This window comes from Lolium perenne, chromosome 4, assembly GCF_019359855.2.
Source record: "Lolium perenne isolate Kyuss_39 chromosome 4, Kyuss_2.0, whole genome shotgun sequence".
In the NCBI taxonomy this organism is placed as follows: domain Eukaryota; kingdom Viridiplantae; phylum Streptophyta; class Magnoliopsida; order Poales; family Poaceae; genus Lolium; species Lolium perenne.
The window spans coordinates 162,888,109-162,911,817 of NC_067247.2; the positions used below are offsets into that span (position 1 = coordinate 162,888,109).

At 42.0% G+C, this 23,709-nt stretch overlaps 1 protein-coding gene across 1 annotated transcript; it reads right to left on the bottom strand.

The window, feature by feature from the left end:
• Positions 1 to 20,087: 20,087 nt before the first annotated feature.
• Positions 20,088 to 23,105, bottom strand: LOC139839188 (uncharacterized). Its single transcript, XM_071829235.1, has 5 exons — positions 22,768 to 23,105; positions 22,496 to 22,669; positions 22,292 to 22,402; positions 22,094 to 22,208; positions 20,088 to 20,141 (listed from the first exon to the last, which is right to left on the bottom strand). Exons 1-5 carry the CDS (start codon positions 23,103 to 23,105, stop codon positions 20,088 to 20,090), a joined length of 792 nt encoding a protein of 263 aa, XP_071685336.1.
• Between the last annotated feature and the right edge of the window lie 604 nt (positions 23,106 to 23,709).

Here is a 23,709-nt window from a genome sequence, read left to right on the forward strand (position 1 = left end):
CTTGTACTGAGCAGGAATATTGCTCGTGCTTCCAAATCCCTGAAAACCATGTTATTCCAAAGTGTCCACCATAAATACCTATGCATGGCATTTCAAACCATTCCAAGTAAATTTTCATGTGCTACCTTTAAAACCTTCAATGTACTTCTCAATTTGTGTCAATGTCTTATAGCTCATGAGGAAGTATGTGGTGTTTCATCTTTCAACCTTGTCATTTACTCCTGACAGACTTTCACCAATGGACTAGTGGCACATCCGCTTATCCAATAATTTTGCAAAAAGAGCTCGCAACGGGGTGCCCAGCCCCAATTAATTAACTTTCATCGATAATTCTCTTCACATGTTTTGCCCTGATTCATCAGTAAGCAACTTAATTTGCAAATAGACACTCCTCCATTGTATGTGAATGTTGGAAGGCATCCGAGGATTCGGTTAGCCATGGCTTGTGTAAGCAAAGGTTGGGAGGAGTGTCATCCATAATGAAACTAAAGTACATGTGTAAACAAAAGAGAAGAGGGATGATTTACCTTGCTGGTAGAGATAACGTCCTTCATGGGAGCTGCTCTTGAAAGTCTGGTTGATGAGGTAGTTAGAGTGCCCACTACCATTCGTTGACAACAACAAACACCTCTCAAAACAATTTTACTTCTGTTTAAAAAATGAAAAGCCCTAGCACATGTTAATCCCTGCTTCCCTCTGCGAAGGGTCAATCTTTTACTTTTATGTTGAGTCACCATCCTTTCTTTGAGCACCTTCTTGAGAGCATAATTGTCATTCTTACTGTAATATGTTTGTCCCAGAATATGGTTAACTATGGTATAACTTTGATGCTTTTATCTTTGATAATCTTTACTTCTAGTCTTTCCATGAATTTCAGAGGTGCCTGGGCATTTATGTTTTGCTGTACAAATACGGGCAAGCGAGATACCACTTTATCATATCTTTTTATGAGCATTGCAATCCTGCTGATAGATATGTTTCATGATGCTTATTATTAGTTTCTTGGTATCTTTTTCATGATTGACATAACTATTAGATGACTTTACTTGCATTTATCTTATTATGAATTGCCTAAGTACTGATCCATATAATGAGAATATTTACATCATATGAGCAAACGTGTTTGTGAAAGTTCTTTTATCGCACTCAGTTGTTAACTGAATTGCTTGAGGACAAGCAATAAGCTAAGCTTGGGGGAGTTGATACGTCCAAAATGTATCTACTTTCCCGAACGCTTTTGCTATTGTTTTGCCTCTAATTTGTGTATTTTAGATACAACTAACACGGATTAACGTTGTTTTCAGCAGAATTGCCCTGGTGTCTTATTTTTGTGCAGGAAATCAACTTTCAGGAAAATCCCCGGAAATAATTGCAATGGGCCTATTTTCACAGAAGACTTATGGAGCCAGAAGACGAGACGGAGGGGGCCACGAGGTGCGCACACCACATGGCGGCGTGGTGGGCCCCTGGGCCGCGCCGCCCTATGGTGGCACCGCCTCGGCCAGCCCCCGACGCTCCCCTCTGGACTACTTAAAGCCCTTGACCTAAAAACGCACGGGGGTTCGACCAATTTTCCAGAAGACATCCAGAACTCCGCCACTGTCGCGAAACCCAATCTCGGGATCAGAAACTCCGTTCTGGCACCCTGCCGGGACGGGGAATTGGAGGAGATCATCGCCATCATCACCACCGACGCCTCTCCATCAACCATCCATGTGTGAGTAAATCCCTCGCTGTAGGCTGAAGGGGATGGTAGGGATTGGATGAGATTGTTCATGTAATAGCCATAAGATTGTTAGGGCATGGTGCCTAGTATCCGTTGTTGGTACTTTTATGATATTGTTGCAACTTGTTATGCTTAATGCTTGTCACTAGGGCCCGAGTGCCTTGATTTCAGATCTGAACATGTTATTGATTCATGATGATATTCATTGTTTTATGATCTTACCTGCAAGTTGTATACACATATTGCTGTCCGAAACCCGAGGCCCCAAAGTGACAGAAATTGGGACAACCGGAGGGGAAGGCTGTGATATGAGGATCACATGTGTTCACGGAGTGTTAATGCTTTGCTCCGGTACTCTATTAAAAGGAGTACCTTAATTACCAGTAGTTTCTCTAGAGGCCCGACTGCCACCGGCTGGTAGGACAAAAGATGTTGTGCAAGTTTCTCATTGCGAGCACGTACGAATATATACAGAACACATGCCTATGGTTATTTAGTACTTGGATACAGTTTTATTATTATCTGCAAATGCCTAGTCTTGATTATTACATGAGTTATTGATGACCCACAAGAATAGGGGATCGCAACAGTCTTCGAGGGAAGTAAACCCCAATTTATTTATTCCACACAAGGGGAGCCAAAGAATATTTGTAAGCCTTAACAGCGGAGTTGTCAATTCAGCTGCACCTGGAACAGACTTGCTCGCAAGAGTTTATCAGTAGCAACAGTTTTATAGCAGTAGCAGTAGCGAAATATAAGCAGCAGTGTAATAAAGACAGCAGTAGTGATTATAGTAAACAGCAGGATTAAAATACTGTAGGCACAGGGATGGATGAACGGGCGCTGCATGGATAAGAGAACTCATGTAATAATCAAGGCAGGGCATTTGCAGATAGTAATAAAACAGTATCCAAGTACTAAATAACCATAGGCATGTGTTCCGTATATGGTCGTACGTGCTCGCAATGAGAAACTTGCACAACATCTATTGTCCTACCAGCCGGTGGCAGCCGGGCCTCTAGGGAATCTACTGGTAATTAAGGTACTCCTTTTAATAGAGCACCGGAGAAAAGCATTAACACTCCGTGAACACATGTGATCCTCATATCACAGCCTTCCCCTCCGGTTGTCCCAATTTCTGTCACTTTGAGGCCTCGGGTTCCAGACAGCAATATGTGTATACAACTTGCAGGTAAGATCATAAAAATATGAATATCATCATGAATCAATAACATGTTCAGATCTGAGATCATGGCACTCGGGCCCTAGTGACAAGTATTAAGCATAACAAGTTGCAACAATATCATAAAAGTACCAACTACGGATACTAGGCACTATGCCATAACAATCTTATGCTATTACATGAACAATCTCATCCAATCCCTACCATCCCCTTCAGCCTACAACGGGGGAATTACTCACACATGGATGGGGGAAGCATGGATGGTTGATGGAGAGGCATCGGTGGTGATGAAGGCGATGATCTCCTCCAATTCCCCGTCCCGGCAGGGTGCTAGAACGGAGTTTCGCGATGGCGGCGGAGTTCTGGATGTCTTCTGGAAAATTGGTCGAACCCCCGTGCGTTTTTAGGTCAAGGGCTTTAAGTAGTCCATAGGGGAGCGTCGGGGGCTGGCCGAGGCGGCGCCACCATAGGGCGGCGCGGCCCAGGGGCCCACCGCGCCGCTATGTGGTGTGCGCACCTTGATACGTCTCCGACGTATCGATAATTTCTTATGTTCCATGCTTGTTTTATGACAATACCTACATGTTTTATACGTACTTTATGATGATTTTACGCGTTTTCCGGAACTAACCTATTGATGAGATGCCGAAGTGCCAGTTCCGGTTTTCTGCTGTTTTTGGTTTCAGAAATCCTAGTAAGGAAATATTCTCGGAATTGGACGAAATCAACGCCCAGCATCTTAGAATCACACGAAGCTTCCAGAACACCCGAGAGTCACCAAAGGAGGGCCCTGTGGGCCCCGGATGATAGGCTGGCGCGGCCAGGGGGTGGGCCGCGCCGCCCTATGGTGTCACCACCTCGTCGACCTTCCGACTCCGCCTCTTCGCCTATTTAAAGGTCCCTGACCTAAATCTTCGATACAGAAAAGCCACGGTACGAGAAACCTTCCAGAGCCGCCGCCATCGCGAAGCCAAGATCTGGGGGACAGGAGTCTCTGTTCCGGCATGCCGCCGGGACGGGGAAGTGCCCCCGGAAGGCTTCTCCATCGACACCGCTGCCATCTCCACCGCCATCTTCATCACCGCTGCTGTCTCCCATGAGGAGGGAGTAGTTCTCCATCGAGGCTAAGGGCTGTACCGGTAGCTATGCCGTTAATCTCTCTCCTATGTACTTCAATACAATGATCTCATGAGCTGCTTTACATGATTGAGATTCATATGAGTTTTGTATCACTATTCATCTATGTGCTACTCTAGTGATGTTATTAAAGTACTCTATTCCTCCTGCACGGTGTAATGGTGACAGTGTGTGCATCGTGTAGTACTTGGCGTAGGTTATGATTGTAATCTCTTGTAGATTATGAAGTTAATTATCGCTATGATAGTATTGATGTGATCTATGCCTCCTTCATAGTGTGATGGTGACAGTGTGCATGCTATGTTAGTACTTGGTTTAGTTGTGTTGATCTGTCATGCACTCTAAGGTTATTTAAACATGAATATCGAATATTGTGGAGCTTGTTAACTCCGGCATTGAGGGTTCGTGTAATCCTACGCAATTAGTGGTGTTCATCATCCAACAAGAGAGTGTAGAGTATAGCATTTATCTATTCTGTTATGTGATCAATGTTGAGAGTGTCCACTAGTGAAAGTATAATCCCTAGGCCTTGTTCCCAAATACTGAAATCGCTGCTTGTTTACTGTTTTACTGCATCTGTACTGCCTGCAATATTACCACCATCAACCACACGCCAGTTGTAGCATCAAGCTATTTTCTGGTGCCGTTACTACTGCTCATATATATTCATACCACCTGTATTTCACTATCTCTTCGCCGAACTAGTGCACCTATACATCTGACAAGTGTATTAGGTGTGTTGGGGACACAAGAGACTTCTTGCTTTGTGGTTGCAGGGTTGCTTGAGAGGGATATCTTTGACCTCTTCCTCCCTGAGTTCGATAAACCTTGGGTGATCCACTTAAGGGAAACTTGCTGCTGTTCTACAAACCTCTGCTCTTGGAGGCCCAACACTGTCTACAAGAATAGAAGCACTCATAGACATCAAGCACTTTTCTGGCGCCGTTGCCGGGGAGGAAAGGTAAAAGGTACTCACACTTCGGATCTCGGCTACTAAGCTATTTTCCGGCGCCGTTGTAAGTACTCGAAGCTATTTCCTTTAGATCCTGCAATTACATCTTTTTTTTTCTTGTTTTACACTAGTTTGGTATAATGGAAAGCAACATGGAGCTTTTTATTCTTTTTCCTGAATTAAGACATGGATGGTTTGATGCGAAAATTAAAAAACCCATGGAACATATTAGTATGAATACTTTGAACACCATTGTTGCTAATGATATGGAAAATTCTAAGCTTGGGGAAGCTGGTTTTGATGAGCATGATCTTTTTAGTCCACAAAGCATTGAGGAGAAAATTTACTTTGATGATACTTTGCCTCCTATTTATGATGATTATAATGATAGTAGTCTTTTGGTGCCACCTACTATAGAGAGTATATTTTATGATGATTATACTATGCCTCCTACACTTGATGAGAATAATAATGATAGCTACTTTGTTGAATTTGCTCCCACTACAACTAATAAGATTGACTATGCTTATGTGGAGAGTGATAATTTTATGCATGAGACTCATGATAAGAATGCTTTATGTGATAGTTATATTGTTGAGTTTGCTCATGATGCTACTGAAAGTTATTATGAGAGAGGAAAATATGGTTGTAGAAAATTTCATGTTACTAAAACTCCTCTCTATGTGCTGAAATTTTTGAAGCTACACTTGTTCTATCTTCCTATGCTTGTTACTTTGCTCTTCATGAACTTGTTTATTTACAAGATTCCTATGCATAGGAAGCATGTTAGGCTTAAATTTGTTTTGAATTTGCCTCTTGATGCTCTCTTTTGCTTCAAATACTATTTCTTGCGAGTGCATCATTAAAACTGCTGAGCCCATCTTTATGGCTATAAAGAAAGCACTTCTTGGAAGATAACCCATGTGTTTATTTTACTACAGTACTTTTGTTTTATATTTGAGTCTTGGAAGTTGGTACTACTGTAGCAACCTCTCCTTATATTTATTTTATTGCATTGTTGTCCCAAGTAAAGTCTTTGATAGCAAGGTTGATACTAGATTTGGATTACTGCGCAAAGACAGATTTCTGTCTGTCACGAATTTGGGTTGAATTCTCTGTAGGTAACTCAGAAAAATCTGCCAATTTACGTGCGTGATCCTCAGATATGTACGCAACTTTCAATCAATTTTAGCATTTTCATTTGAGCAAGTCTGGTGCCTCTAGGAAATTCGTCTTTACGGACTGTTCTGTTTTGACAGATTCTGCCTTTTATTTCGCATTGCCTCTTTTGCTATGTTGAATGGATTTTTTTGTTCCATTAACTTTCAGAAGCTTTGAGCAATGTCCAGAAGTATTAAGAATGATTGTGTCACCTCTGAAAATGTGAATTTTTGTTTATGCACTAACCCTCTAATGAGTTTGTTTTGAGTTTGGTGTGGAGGAAGTTTTCAAGGATCAAGAGAGGAGGATGATACAATATGATCAAAGAGAGTGAAAGCTCTAAGCTTGGGGATGCCCCGGTGGTTCATCCCTGCATATTTCAAGAAGACTCAAGCATCTAAGCTTGGGGATGCCCAAGGCATCCCCTTCTTCATCGACAAAATTATCAGGTTCCTTCTCTTGAAACTATATTTTTATTCCGTCACATCTTATGTACTTTACTTGTAGCGTCTGTTTGTTTTTGTTTTTGTTTTTGTTTGAATAAATGCTTGTGTGGGAGAGAGACACGCTCCGCTGGTTCATATGAACACAAGTGTTCTTAGCTAATAATGTTCATGGCGAAGGTTGAAACTGCTTCGTTAATTGTTATATGGTTGGAAACAGAAAATGCTACATGTAGTAATTGGTATGATATCTTGAACAATGTGATACTTGGCAATTGTTGTGCTCATGTTTAAGCTCTTGCATCATATACTTTGCACCTATTAGTGAAGAAATACATAGAGCTTGCTAAAATTTGGTTTGCATGATTGGTCTCTCTAAAGTCTAGATATTTTCTACTAAGGGTTTGAGCAACAAGGAAGATAGTGTAGAGTCTTATAATGCTTGCAATATGTTTTTATGTAAGTTTTGCTGTACCGGTTCATACTTGTGTTTGTTTGAAATAGCCTTGCTAGCCTAAACCTTGTATTGAGAGGGAATACTTCTCATGCATCCAAAATCCTTTAGCCAAACACTATGCCACTTGTGTCCACCATACCTACCTACTACATGGTATTTCTCCGCCATTCCAAAGTAAATTTCTTGAGTGCTACCTTTAAAATTTCCATCCTTTATCTTTGCAATATATAGCTCATGGGAAAAATAGCCTAAAAACTATTGTGGTATTGAATATGTACTTATGCATTTTATTTCTTATAAGTTGCTTGTTGAGCGATAACCATGTTCCTGGGGACGCCATCAACTACTCTTTGTTGAATATCATGTGAGTTGCTATGCATGTTCGTCTTGTCTGAAGTAAGGGTGATTTACCATGAGTTGAATGATTTGAGCATGCATATTGTTAGAGAAGAACATTGGGCCGCTAACTAAAGCCATGATCCATGGTGGAAGTTTCAGTTTTGGACAAATATCCTCAATCTCATATGAGAATATTAATTGTTGCTAAATGCTTATGCATTAAAGAGGAGTCCATTATCTGTTGTCTATGTTTTCCTGGTATGGATGTCTAAGTTGAGAATAATCAAAAGCGAGAAATCCAATGCGAGCTTTCTCCTTAGACCTTTGTACAGGCGGCATAGAGGTACCCCTTTGTGACACTTGGTTAAAAAATATGTATTGCGGTGATAATCCAGGTAATCCGAGCTAATTAGGACAAGGTGCGGGCACTATTAGTATACTATGCATGAGGCTTGCAACTTGTAGGATATAATTTACATGATACATATGCTTTATTACTACCGTTGACAAAATTGTTTCTTGTTTTCAAAATAAAAGCTCTAGCACAAATATAGCAATCAATGCTTCCCTCTGCGAAGGGCCTTTCTTTTACTTTTATGTTGAGTCAGTTTACCCATTTCCTTCTATCTTAGAGGCAAACACTTGTGTTAACTGTGCATTGATTCTTACATGCTTGCTTATTGCACTTGTTATATTGCTTTGCATTAACAACTATCCATGAGATATATATGTTACAAGTTGAAAGCAACCGCTGAAACTTAATCTTCCTTTGTGTTGCTTCAATGCCTTTACTTTGAATTTATTGCTTTATGAGTTAACTCTTATGCAAGACTTATTGATGCTTGTCTTGAAAGTACTATTCATGAAAAGTCTTTGCTATATGATTCAGTTGTTTAATCATTGTCTTTACCATTGCTTTGAATCGCTGCATTCATCTCATATGCTTTACAATAGTATGATTAAATCATGTTGGTAGCATGTCACTTCAGAAATTATCTTTGTTATCGTTTACCTACTCGAGGACGAGTAGGAACTAAGCTTGGGGATGCTGATATATGTTCCATGCTTGTTTTATGACAATACCTACATGTTTTATACATACTTTATGATGATTTTACGCGTTTTCCGGAACTAACCTATTGACGAGATGCCGAAGTGCCAGTTCCTGTTTTCTGCTGTTTTTGGTTTCACAAATCCTAGTAAGGAAATATTCTCGGAATTGGACGAAATCAACGCCCAGCATCTTAGAATCACACGAAGCTTCCAGAACACCCGAGAGCCACCAGAGGAGGGCCCCGTGGGCCCCAGATGATAGGCTGGCGCGGCCAGGGGGTGGGCCGCGCCGCCCTATGGTGTCACTGCCTCGTTGACCTTCCGACTCCGCCTCTTCGCCTATTTAAAGGTCCCTGACCTAAATCTTCGATACGGAAAAGCCACGGTACGAGAAACCTTCCAGAGCCGCCGCCATCGCGAAGCCAAGATCTGGGGGACAGGAGTCTCTGTTCCGGCACACCGCCGGGACGGGGAAGTGCCCCCGGAAGGCTTCTCCATCGACACCGCTGTCATCTCCACCGCCATCTTCATCACCGCTGCTGTCTCCCATGAGGAGGGAGTAGTTCTCCATCGAGGCTAAGGGCTGTACCGGTAGCTATGTGGTTAATCTCTCTCCTATGTACTTCAATACAATGATCTCATGAGCTGCTTTACATGATTGAGATTCATATGAGTTTTGTATCACAATTCATATATGTGCTACTCTAGTGATGTTATTAAAGTACTCTATTCCTCCTGCACGGTGTAATGGTGACAGTGTGTGCATCGTGTAGTACTTGGCGTAGGTTATGATTGTAATCTCTTGTAGATTATGAAGTTAATTATTGCTATGATAGTATTGATGTGATCTATGCCTCCTTCATAGTGTGATGGTGACAGTGTGCATGCTATGTTAGTACTTGGTTTAGTTGTGTTGATCCATCATGCACTCTAAGGTTATTTAAACATGAATATCGAATATTGTGGAGCTTGTTAACTCCGGCATTGAGGGTTCGTGTAATCCTACGCAATTAGTGGTGTTCATCATCCAACAAGAGAGTGTAGAGTATAGCATTTATCTATTCTATTATGTGATCAATGTTGAGAGTGTCCACTAGTGAAAGTATAATCCCTAGGCCTTGTTCCCAAATACTGAAATAGCTGCTTGTTTACTGTTTTACTGCATCTCTACTGCCTGCAATATTACCACCATCAACCACACGCCAGTTGTAGCATCAAGCTATTTTTTGGTGTCGTTACTACTGCTCATATATATTCATACCACCTGTATTTCACTATCTCTTCGCCGAACTAGTGCACCTATACATCTGACAAGTGTATTAGGTGTGTTGGGGACACAAGAGACTTCTTGCTTTGTGGTTGCAGGGTTACTTGAGAGGGATATCTTTGACCTCTTCCTCCCTGAGTTCGATAAACCTTGGGTGATCCACTTAAGGGAAACTTGCTGCTGTTCTACAAACCTCTTCTCTTGGAGGCCCAACACTGTCTACAAGAATAGAAGCACCCGTAGACATCACACCTCGTGGCCCCCCTCCGTCTCGTCTTCTGGCTCCGTAAGTCTTCTGTGAAAATAGGCCCATTGCAATTATTTTCGGGGATTTTCCTGAAAGTTGATTTTCTGCACAAAAATAAGACACCAGGGCAATTCTGCTGAAAAAAGCGTTAATCCGTGTTAGTTGTATTCAAAATACACAAATTAGAGGCAAAACAATAGCAAAAGTGTTCGGGAAAGTAGATACGTTTTGGACGTATCAACTCCCCCGAAGCTTAGCTTATTTCTTGTCCTCAAGCAATTCAGTTAACAACTGAGTGCGATAAAAGAACTTTCACGAACACATTTGTTCATATGATGTAAATATTCTTATGATATGGACGAGTACTTAGGCAATTCATAATAAGATAAAAGCAAATAAAGTCATCTAATAGTTATGTCAATCATGAAAAAGATACCAACAAACTAATAATAAGCATCATGGAACATATCTATCAGCAGGATTGCAATGCTCATAAAAAGATATGATAAAGTGGTATCTCGCTTGCCCGTATTTGTACAGCAAAGCATAAATGCCCAAGCACCTCTGAAATTCATGGAAAGACTGGAAGTAAAGATTATCAAAGATAAAAGCATCAAAGTTATACCACAGTTATCTATATTTTGGGACAAGCATATTACACTAAGAATGACAATTATGCTCTCAAGAAGGTGCTCAAAGAAAGGATGATGACTCAACATATAAGTAACAGATTGACCCTTCGCAGAGGGAAGCAAGATCACCAACCAAATAAATCAAAAAGAGAAAGAAATCAAATAAAAGAAAAACCCTATAACCCTCACATATGGCTTATGCCATTTTTATAAATTTTGACCCTAGACCATTTTGGTCTTCACCACTAGTTGAATAATGTTACTAAAAACTTATTACAACTTTTGGAATCAAAGAAACACAAATCAAATGAATTTCAAAATTAAATTGGGATCGCATATGATAATGGTCAAATCTGCCATTTTTAGTCTGCTCACTACTTTGAGCCCTTGCAATTCAAATTTTCCAAACTAAACTTTGCTAAACCTTTGCATCTCATCCAAGAGCACATCAAGGTGAACAACTTTTGTAAAGATCACCATGCCAAATTCTTGTTAGATCAAATGCTATGATCATCCAAAGTTGCAACATTTTATTAAGTGGAACATTCTCACACTTAGCCAAATTTCCAATTCTTTGAATTTAACAATTCCACCACCACCTCTCATTCTCTTTGGTCAAATACAATTTAACTAAACACACACAATTCAAATCTTGCCACCTTTTGAACTCACTCAAAAATTGGACAAATTTGCAAATTCCAAATATGGAACTATTTGACACTATTCTAAATAGTGATCTACACTACTCTAATCTACCCCAAACTATCCTACTTGGTCCCCTGGTTCCCTCTCACCCTTAATGACCCATAGTAACCCTAAGGAGAGAGGAGGGCGAGCTAGGGCATGGCCATGCCGGCCATGTCGCCACCCCGACGCACCTCCCCTCTCTCCCTTCTTCTCCTGCCCTGGACACCGTGCCAAACCGCGCCACCGCACCACCCTAGCCACGCCTACACCAGCCCTGGTCGAGGAAGCAACGACCACTCACCGGAGATCGCGCGCCAAGATCGCCGCCAGATTCCGCTCGCGTCGCGCGTGGACGCGACTGGCCACGCGCCACTCCACCGTCTCGCACTCACTCTGGCCCCTCTCTTGCTGCGTTGAGCCTCGCTGCGCCACCACGACACCACCAGACGCGCGCGGAACCGAGACCCTGGACCGCCGCCACCGGAGACGATGACAAGATCCCGTAGACGCCGCAGCTCGACACGGAAGCAATACGTCGCCCACAGACGTCGCCCGACCGTGCCGCCACCACCTATAGCTTCTTCTGGATGAGGAGAACGTCACCGCACCGTTGCCTAGCCCAACAGCTCGCCGGAATCGCCGCACCATGGTCGACCTCAACCCTGCCCCGCAGCACCTTCTCGCCTCTATAAATAGAGCGTTCCCTGGACGAAGCTGAGCACACCACCTCGTTCCCCATCCTCCACTGCCTCTCCTCAACCCATTAGCTACCTCGATCGTCGCCGGAGCAAGCTCAATCGGAAGATCGGAGCCGCGGAAGCCCTGGAGGAATCGCCATCGATCCAGGCCGCCTCGAGCTCCGCCACTGCTACAGGCTGCTTCGCCGTCGTCCACAACTTCCTCGCGCACACTGCCAACCCTTGCTGGAGCCTCGGTGAGCTCTCCGACCCCCTAGGCTCGCCGGAGAAGCCACGGCATCTCGTCGGAGACGACGATGCACGTGAGCCGTCCGATTCTGTTCTAATCCAACGCCCCCTGTTAAATCATACCGATTCGGTGTTTATGACTCGCTGACGAGTGGCCCTCACCCTGTCAGCAGGCCCACACGCACTGGATGCGTTGCTGGGCCATTTTTCCCTTTTTCAAACCGTTTCGGCCCAAACTCGTTTCCAGCCGGCCCTTTTAATTCAAATAGAAATTTCCAAATCCATTTAAATTCAATACTGGCTCCAACTTTGAAAATCCATAGAATCTGTTTGGCTTGGCCAAATTTAACAAATTTCATATTGTTGGAAAGCTACTAAAAAGATCTACAATATGCCTCTAGTCCCACTTCAAGAACTCTTGTAGAATTAATCTGATAAAAAGATGAAGGCAGGGACTTTTCCCTATTTAAATAATTATTAAAAATCAACCAAAATAGATATTAAGTTAATTCCAACTCCAATAGCTCACATTTGACTTACACTAATTGTTTCTGAAAGAAATTGGTGTGGTCACTTTGCATGATCATGCCCTAGTTTAATTAATGGACAATATGGCTAGTTTATCTAAGTGATATTGTCCAAAACTATTATGCAAATCATATGAAGTATTTTACTTCATTTAAATCTTGTCCCAAATGAATTCATGTGATGTTTGGACCCCTGGCCAAACTCTCTTATATGAATTACTTGGAGATTTAAATCATTTGTAGCATTATTAAATGGTATGAGGTGGTCTACCTCATTTAAATCATTTTCTCAAATGATGATAATGAATGTTTGACTTAGGTCAATATAAGTTCATGTATGATTGTTTGAGAAATTAAATCTTAAGAAGATTTCAATGAGAGGAAATTATTTGTCAAGAACCCTATGGAAACTATCATTTACATATCAAATAAAAGGAAATTATTTCTCCTCAAGCAACACAACCAATGCACCATAATTAGATTAATTGTGTGCTTAGAATAGTTTGTGTGAATATATGTGATGTATGGAATAGCCATTGAATTAGTTGAGTGATTGTACTCGTATTTAAATTTAGACGCTAGCACCGGAGAATACCCGGAGGAAGAAGGTTGCTACCAAGAGGAGGAGGAGGAGAACTTTGAGAACCACCAAGGCAAGCTAATATTCTTGCAAAGTGCAAAGCCCTTTGGGGCAAGGTGATACGTCTCCGACGTATCGATAATTTCTTATGTTCCATGACACATTATTGATGATATCTACATGTTTTATGCATACTTTATGTCATATTTATGCATATTCCGGCACTAACCTATTAACGAGATGCCGAAGAGCCAGTTGCTATTTTCTGCTGTTTTTGGTTTCAGAAATCCTAGTAAGGAAATATTCTCGGAATTGGACGAAATCAACGCCCAGGGACCTATTTTGCCACGAAGCTTCCAGAAGACCGAAGAGAAGACGAAGTGGGGCCACGAGGCGGCACCACACTAGGGCGGCGCGGCCCAGGTGCTGGCCGCGCGGCCCTAGCGTGTGGGCCCCTCGTGACTCTCCCGACTCTGCCCTTCCGCCTACATATAGTCTTCGTCGCGAAACCCCCAGTACCGAGAGCCACGATACGGAAAACCTTCCAGAGACGCCGCCGCCGCCAATCCCATCTCGCGGGATTCAGGAGATCGTCTCCGGCACCCTGCCGGAGAGGGGATTCATCTCCCGGAGGACTCTACACCGCCATGGTCGCCTCCGGAGTGATGAGTGAGTAGTTCACCCCTGGACTATGGGTCCATAGCAGTAGTTAGATGGTTGTCTTCTCCTCATTATGCTTCATTGTCGGATCTTGTGAGCTGCCTAACATGATCAAGATCATCTATCTGTAATGCTATATGTTGTGTTTGTTGGGATCCGATGGATAGAGAATACTATGTTATGTTGATTATCAATCTATGTGTTGTTTATGATCTCGCATGCTCTCCGTTACTAGTAGATGCTTTGGCCAAGTTGATGCTTGTAACTCCAAGAGGGAGCACTTATGCTCGATAGTGGGTTCATGTCTCCGTGAATCTGGGGGAGTGACAGAAACCCCTAAGGTTATGGATGTGCTGTTGCCACTAGGGATAAAACATTGATGCTATGTCCGAGGATGTAGTTATTGATTACATTACGCACCATACTTAATGCAATTGTCTGTTGTTTGCAACTTAATACTGGAAGGGTTCGGATGATAACCTGAAGGTGGACTTTTTAGGCATAGATGCATGCTGGATAGCGGTCTATGTACTTTGTCGTAATGCCCAATTAAATCTCACAATACTCATCATATCATGTATATGCATTGTCATGCCCTCTCTATTTGTCAATTGCCCAACTGTAATTTGTTCAACCAACATGCTATTTATCTTATGGGAGAGACACCTCTAGTGAACTGTGGACCCCGGTCCATTCTTAACATCGAATACAATCTCCGTAATACTTTGGTTCTATCGTTCTCTTGCAAACAATCATCATCCATACTATACATCTAATCCTTTGTTACAGCAAGCCGGTGAGATTGACAACCTCACTGTTTCGTTGGGGCAAAGTACTTTGGTTGTGTTGTGCAGGTTCCACGTTGGCGCCGGAATCCCTGGTGTTGCGTCGCACTACATCTCGCCGCCATCAACCTTCAACGTGCTTCTTGGCTCCTACTGGTTCGATAAACCTTGGTTTCTTACTGAGGGAAAACTTGCCGCTGTACGCATCACACCTTCCTCTTGGGGTTCCCAACGGACGCGTGATGTACGCGTATCAAGCTCTTTTTCTGGCGCCGTTGCCGGGGAGATCAAGACACGTTGCAAGGGGAGTCTCCACATCCCAATCTCTGTACTTTGTTTTTGTCTTGTTTTATTTTATTTACTACTTTGTTTGCTGCATTATATCAAAACACAAAAAAATTAGTTGCTAGTTTTACTTTATTTGCTATCTTGTTTGCCATATTAAAAACACAAAAAAAAATTTAGTTACTTGCATTTGCTTTACTTATTTCAACATGTTTCCTTTTAATTTCACTGTAAAATATATACCTGTGGGACAAGGGTCTATAATTGGAAGAGATAATATAGAAGAATTTTTCACCCACGTTAGTATGCATGAAGATCTTAAAGATATACCTCTTGCAAAAGCTGTCCCTACTTATGAAGATGCCTCTGTTTGTTTGGTACGCATGATGGAAGCTAGATTTATTAGTCTCAACCCCATGATACAACACATGTTTCTTACACTTTCTGATATGGAAAGGGGAGAGAAGAGAGATTTTGTTCTAAAGGTCTTAGTGCGAGAATTTGCGGATATAGCTAAAGAAGCTAGAAAAGTTTTTAGTAAGCATGATAGGCTTGGTATGATCACCGATTTTAAAAGAACACTTGAAAAGATGGATATGGATAGAATTAAGTATACTAATAATGTTAATAATGGTGGGGAGATTAAAGCACCAATACCATGTAAGCTCCTAGCAATGCATGAGGCACTAGAAAATAACTATGCTTGGCTTGTTCCTGAAAATTTGTTTGATGAGAGTAGCAAGCCCAAGACTAATGAAAAGGGAGCCGCTGAAACTTATGTATCCAATATACTATGCATGGTTGAGAAAACTCCACACCCCGCTGTAGATGCACCATCTTTTGATAATACTTGATATATACTTTCTGCGCCTAGCTGAAAGGCGTTAAAGAAAAGCGCTTATGGGAGACAACCCATGTTTTTACTACAGTACTTTATTTTATATTTGAGTCTTGAAAGTTGTTACTACTGTAGCAACCTCTCCTTATCTTAGTTTTGTGCATTGTTGTGCCAAGTAAAGTCGTTGATGGTAAGGTTCATATTAGATTTGGATTACTGCGCAGAAACAGATTTCTTTGCTGTCACGAATCTGGGCAAAATTCTCTGTAGGTAACTCAGAAAATTATGCCAATTTACGTGAGTGATCCTCAGATATGTACGCAACTTTCATTCAATTTGAGAATTTTCATTTGAGCAAGTCTGGAGCCTCTTAGAAATTCGTCTTTACGAACTGTTCTGTTTTGACAGATTCTGCCTTTTATTTCGCATTGTCTGTTTTGCTATGCTTGATGGATTTTTCGATTCCATTAACTTTCAGTAGCTTTGTGAAATGTCCAGAAGTGTTAAGAATGATCATGTCACCTCTGAACATGTAAATTTTGATTGTGCACTAACCCTCTAATGAGTTGTTTTGAGTTTGGTGTGGAGGAAGTTTTCAAGGATCAAGAGAGGGAGATGATACAATATGATCAAGAAGAGTGAAAGCTCTAAGCTTGGGGATGCCCTGGTGGTTCACCCCTGCATATATCAAGAAGACTCAAGCGTCTAAGCTTGGGGATGCCCAAGGCATCCCTTTCTTCATCGACAACATTATCAGGTTCCTCTAGTGAAACTATATTTTTATTCCATCACATCTTATGTACTTTGCTTGGAGCATCTGTTTGTTTTTGTTTTTGTTTTTGTTTGAATAAATGGATCCTAGCATTCATTGTGTGGGAGAGAGACACGCTCCGCTGTTGCATATGGACAAGTATGTCCTTAGGCTTTACTCATAGTATTCATGGCGAAAGTTTCTTCTTCGTTAAATTGTTATATGGTTGAATTGGAAAATGCTACATGTAGTAATTGCTAAAATGTCTTGGATAATGTGATACTTGGCAATTGTTGTGCTCATGTTTAAGCTCTTGCATCATATACTTTGCACCTATTAATGAAGAGATACATAGAGCTTGCTAAAATTTGGTTTGCATAATTGGTCTCTCTAAGGTCTAGATAATTTCTAGTATTGAGTTTGAACAACAAGGAAGACGGTGTAGAGTCTTATAATTACAATATGTCTTTTATGTGAGTTTTGCTACACCGGTTCATCCTTGTGTTTGTTTCAAATAAACCTTGCTAGCCTAAGCCTTGTATCGAGAGGGAATACTTCTCATGCATCCAAAATCCTTGAGCCAACCACTATGCCATTTGTGTCCACCATACCTACCTACTACATGGTATTTCTCCGCCATTCCAAAGTAAATTGCTTGAGTGCTACCTTTAAAATTTCCATTCTTCACCTTTACAATATATAGCTCATGGGACAAATAGCTTAAAAACTATTGTGGTATTGAATATGTACTTATGCACTTTATCTCTTATTAAGTTGCTTGTTGTGCGATAACCATGTTCCTGGGGACGCCATCAACTACTCTTTGTTGAATATCATGTGAGTTGCTATGCATGTTCATCTTGTCTCAAGTAAGGGAGATTTACCACTGAAATGGTTAGAGCATGCATAATGTTAGAGAAGAACATTGGGCCACTAACTAAAGCCATGATCCATGGTGGAAGTTTCAGTTTTGGACAAATATCCTCAATCTCATATGAGAAAATTAATTGTTGCTACATGCTTATGCATTAAAGAGGAGTCCATTATCTGTTGTCTATGTTGTCCCGGTATGGATGTCTAAGTTGAGAATAATCAATAGTGAGAAATCCGATGCGAGCTTTCTCCTTAGACCTTTGTACAGGCGGCATAGAGGTACCCCTTTGTGACACTTGGTTAAAACATGTGCATTGCGATGATAATCCAGGTAATCCGAACTAATTAGGACAAGGTGCGGGCACTATTAGTATACTATGCATGAGGCTTGCAACTTGTAGGATATAATTTACATAACACATATGCTTTATTACTACCGTTGACAAAATTGTTTCTTGTTTTCAAAACCAAAGCTCTAGCACAAATATAGCAATCGATGCTTCCCTCTGCGAAGGGCCATTCTTTTACTTTTATTGTTGAGTCAGTTCACCTATTTCTCTCCATCTCAAGAAGCAAACACTTGTGTGAACTGTGCATTGATTCCTACATACTTGCATATTGCACTTGTTATATTACTTTAAATTGACAATATCCATGAGATATACATGTTACAAGTTGAAAGCAACCGCTGAAACTTAATCTTCCTTTGTGTTGCTTCAAAACCTTTACTTTGAATTATTGCTTTATGAGTTAACTCTTATGCAAGACTTATTGATGCTTGTCTTGAAGTACTATTCATGAAAAGTCTTTGCTTTATGATTCATTTGTTTACTCATGTCATTTACATTGTTTTGATCGCTGCATTCATTACATATGCTTACAATAGTATGATCAAGGTTATGATGGCATGTCACTCCAGAAATTATCTTTGTTATCGTTTACCTGCTCGGGACGAGCAGAAACTAAGCTTGGGGATGCTGATACGTCTCCGACGTATCGATAATTTCTTATGTTCCATGCCACATTATTGATGATATCTACATGTTTTATGCATACTTTATGTCATATTTATGCATTTTCCGGCACTAACCTATTAACGAGATGCCGAAGAGCCAGTTGCTGTTTTCTGCTGTTTTTGGTTTCAGAAATCCTAGTAAGGAAATATTCTCGGAATTGGACGAAATCAACGCCCAGGGACCTATTTTGCCACGAAGCTTCCAGAAGACCGAAGAGAAGACGAAGTGGGGCCACGAGGCGGCGCCACACTAGGGCGGCGCGGCCCAGGTGCTGGCCGCGCGGCCCTAGCGTGTGGGCCCCTCGTGACTCTCCCGACTCTGCCCTTCCGCCTACATATAGTCTTCGTCGCGAAACCCCCAGTACCGAGAGCCACGATACGGAAAACCTTCCAGAGACGCCGCCGCCGCCAATCCCATCTCGGGGGATTCAGGAGATCGCCTCCGGCACCCTGCCGGAGAGGGGATTCATCTCCCGGAGGACTCTACACCGCCATGGTCGCCTCCGGAGTGATGAGTGAGTAGTTCACCCCTGGACTATGGGTCCATAGCAGTAGTTAGATGGTTGTCTTCTCCTCATTATACTTCATTGTCGGATCTTGTGAGCTGCCTAACATGATCAAGATCATCTATCTGTAATGCTAGATGTTGTGTTTGTTGGGATCCGATGGATAGAGAATACTATGTTATGTTGATTATCAATCTATGTGTTGTTTATGATCTTGCATGCTCTCCGTTACTAGTAGATGCTTTGGCCAAGTTGATGCTTGTAACTCCAAGAGGGAGTACTTATGCTCGATAGTGGGTTCATGTCTCCGTGAATCTGGGGGAGTGACAGAAACCCCTAAGGTTATGGATGTGATGTTGCCACTAGGGATAAAACATTGATGCTATGTCCGAGGATGTAGTTATTGATTACATTACGCACCATACTTAATGCAATTATCTGTTGTTTGCAACTTAATACTGGAAGGGGTTCGGATGATAACCTGAAGGTGGACTTTTTAGGCATAGATGCATGCTGGATAGCGGTCTATGTACTTTGTCGTAATGCCCAATTAAATCTCACAATACTCATCATATCATGTATGTGCATTGTCATGCCCTCTCTATTTGTCAATTGCCCAACTGTAATTTGTTCACCCAACATGCTATCTATAATATCTAAATTGGAGCAACCCACTAATGTGAATTCTCTCAACATGCAAGCATGCCACATCATTTTATCAGTTTCTCATTAGTTGTATGCCCATGTCAGCCACCCACATTAACATGCATGCCAACTCAACAATTAATTCACGTTAAATTCCAGCATTCACCTTTATATGCTTTTGCGTTTTGTTTCTTTGCCTACAGTACGTCTAATGCTCATCTAATGGAAAAAACGGCCTATCTCTACTGTGTAGGCTGCAGCCACTTACCACCAACCATTGGCGCTTCATCTTCTCAGCCAATCTCGGTATATATTGGCGCTCTCTATTTCTCTCCACGATTTCAGCCAAAGCATACCTGAAGGTTATGCGGATTTTTATTTTCCCTTTAAAGCCAAAATTTAGTGCTTCCCTTTATGCGGAGTAGGTTTCAGTGGCCAAGCTCACTTCTACTCCGGTGCTCCTCCCCTGAATTTTTTTTGGATGCGTTAAACACAATAACGGTGAAAATCTTTCCATACCTATTTGTAAGCGGGGATACGATCGTAATTTCAGTGTAGGTCCACCGTCCATATAACCTTGTACGTGTCCGTATAGCCCACGTTGTGTTGTATCCCGTTTTTGTACGACGTGGGGCTGTACTTAGACGAATGAGATCATTAACTGATCAACGTGACCTTTTTTTTTCTTACGCGAGGTACATATACTATATCAATACATACGGGTATACATAGGCTACATATTAGGTTTCGGCGGACACAACACAGAAAAAAGAACCAACTATTACCCTTTAACTTCCCGTTTAGGGGGGAGCACCGGAGCAAGGCTCGGCCAAGCTATTAATGGATGCATGAGGAGACATACTAAATTCGTCTGATTTTGACTTCAACCACCATCATTACCACTAGCAGCCTCTTCATCTCTTATTTTCCATTCATCTGTGCACCACTGTATATATAGATGTACTCTTTCATCTAGCTCTCGCACCACTCAAGCTGATTGTTTGAGTACCCTTCACATCGAGCCATCTCCATGCATGATCCGTACAAGCTCAGCTGAAGGCTCCGTCATCAATGGATCGGCCACATGTAGCAACCATGCCCATGTAAGTTCCTCTCTCGATTCCCATTTTTCTATCCCATTGATTATTTGTACTATTTGGATCGATACAGGAACAGCTGTACTCTTTCAAGATTCTGGAACATAGGAGTATGTAATGGTGATTACATCTCCGTCTGTCTCTCTACCATGTGGTTCGGCTCTGTATTTTGTCTATTCTGTCTCATCCCGTATGTATATGGGCCAAATTCTGTAGTTGAGTTTTATTGTTGGAAGATCAGTAAGAAAAATTCAATTATTTGGTCAGCGGTACAACGCACCTTCTCATCTTTTTTTGGAAGTTATACATTCTTATGTTTTAAATCCCATTCTTACATTATCTCACCACACGTGTGAATACATCGGAATCAATGGTTATCACTAATGTTTTGTTGTTTACTCATAAAAATGATGAATATTTAATCTATGCATGTCAAGTTGGTATACATCTCAAACCCAAATATTCATGATATAAAATGAAACCTAATATTCCCATTTTCCGTTAAGTGAACAATTAGAAATTGACACTTACATCATTGGGCCTTCCACTAGTGGAAAACAGGCCTTTTGATCCGGGTGGTTAGGGCCTTTTGTCGCGGGCGGCCAGCCGCGACAAGCAAGGCGCGATAAAAGGGTGGCCTTTTATCCCGGGTCACTTACGACCCGCGACATAAGGTCCACCACGTGGCAGCCGCGGGGCGCGCAGGGCACAGGCCCTTTTGTCGCGGGCGGTATTACCACCCGCGACAAAAGGCCCTCTACGTGGCGCGCGCACAACGCTTCTGCTTTAGGGTTTGAGGGGTGCAGCACCCCTCCCCCCCGCCACCGACCGCCTGTTATTTCATTTTTTTCGTCCGAAAATAAAAGTTGCATATATTTGTACGCTACTAGAAGTTGTACACATTCATTCATTATATATATATATAGATCGATCAAACAAATATTGGAAGCAGAAGTCGATTCCCCTTACACATATTCGTAGGTTCCCTACATATATACATGGAGCTCACGATCGACAAACGGTACTAACGACCGTCTATTTGGAGGTAGAACAACTATCTGGACTAAACAAGCCTTTGTTGTTTATGACTTCTCTAACCAAAAGTCCCGCCAGTTCCTCCGCGATTCCTAGTGCGTGTTCCTTTGGTTGGAGTCTGTCCCGCATGAAGTCGACCTATATACGAAAATGAGATGAGTATGACTATATCAGTCTTGATAACGAAATATTGATGATAATAAATAAAGTTGTGAATGTTATTGCTTACGTCGAATTTATTTCTGTTCTGCTTCTCAGTGGTTAACATGCGAATGGACTCGCAAACGTAGTATCCACATAGATTTGTCCCTTGTGGCTGCTGGGGGCACGGTACAGGATTAAATGTTAGCTTCTTTGCAAAGGTAATCTCCTTATGAACATTCTTCAAAGCTTGCCAAGCCCTGCCATGCAAAAGAATGATTGAATGAGTGGATAATTAATTGATATCTCACGAAAGATAAAGCGCGGCGATGAAGGAAATTACACTTGGAGCAACTTCTGCAAGTCCTGGAACCCGTCCAGGCCTCTACTCAGTGGGTCTTTTACTTCAACTATTCCCTTATCAGGTTGAATGTCTAGTAGAATCCAGTGGAAGCTGCACATGTTATGCATATACGTCAGGAATTACACTTAACATCGAGTAAGAAAAATTGAATGTGCATATATAAAAGATCATTAAGACTCTCACTCGTAGTTGTAAGGAAACAATATTGAATCACAGAAATATTGCTGCCCCAAAAACCTTAGTAGGTTTCCCCCCGTTTCTTCGCGTTTATGCTTCACCGTTTCAACATGTATTTTATCTGGGTCAACAAACCCAACATTGATAATATTATTACTTTTGCACTCACTGATCTTCAGTCTGCAAAAGAGAACCCATAAGATATAATGAGTATATATATGCAATGAAAACGAACATGAACTGAATGAAAATGAACTTATATGTAGTTAACAACTTACAAGCAATAGCAACTCATGAGAGATTTGTCGAGGGCTTCTAGATTGAATAACTGCCAGAGTTCATTCATCTCAATATGGATCTCCTCCTTTCGGTAGTAATATTCCCATGGTATACTCGCCACGATGTACATTTTTTTCTCCTTGCATGCATCAAGGTACCACTGATGCAAATTCCGCATATGTGTTGGCAGTTTATGCAGCTGCTCTCTGCTGACCAAGTCGGCCCCGTAGACAAATTTAGGAGCTATATCAGCAGTGGGTAGTGCAGCATCTGCGGCACCAAACAATTCGTCCACGGTAACTCCACATTGAGCCGCTAGAGTTGCAGCTTCTTCCATATTGACACCACCACCATGTTCCTCGTACACCTTGGGAACATTAAACACTTTGAGTGCTGGGATCGATTGTTTGGGCTGAGCACCGAGGAGGGGAACTTCCTTTCTCTTTTTGCCTTTTGTCGTTTGCTTGGCCTTGAGGGGTGCACTTGTTGAACTTGACCTTTTCTCATCTCGCACTTCTAGCTGATGATTTGCTCGTGCGACAATGTCCTTCTCCTTAGCCTTTTCATCCTTCTTTTGGTCAATTACCTTCGCAAGAGTGCGTGTATAGTCATCCTTCTTCTCGTGTAACTCATACTGCGATGGTGTGTTCAGAAAACTAGTAGCATATTCTATTTGCTTCTCTGTGTATGGCTCTGGCGCTGGAGGTTTTGGCTTATGGAAATGATCATAGTTGTGTTTCGCAACAGCGGCCGCATTTTCCTCGACAGTAAGATCCCAAGGACGGGGGGGAGGAACCTTTGGTACTTTTGGGAGGGGCGACCTCTTGGGGATAGGACTCTTGAAACGCTTCCGGCTGGGTGCATTCCGAGTCTTAGTGGGCGGAGGCGGCGGCGCTGGAGATGGAGATGGACTACCGATGTCGTGGTCGACGTCGTACCCA

What these genes read in the sequence shown, in the direction of transcription:
- LOC139839188 (XM_071829235.1), bottom strand. Translation starts at nt 23,105, where the DNA reads ATGGAAGAAGCTGCAACTCTAGCGGCTCAATGTGGAGTTACCGTGGAC. An exon ending in CTCATGAGTTGCTATTGCTT is followed by an intron (nt 22,670 to 22,767) that starts GTAAGTTGTTAA and finishes TCTCTTTTGCAG; the next exon opens with ACTGAAGATCAGTGAGTGCA. An exon ending in TTGCAGAAGTTGCTCCAAGT is followed by an intron (nt 22,209 to 22,291) that starts GTAATTTCCTTC and finishes TTTGCATGGCAG; the next exon opens with GGCTTGGCAAGCTTTGAAGA.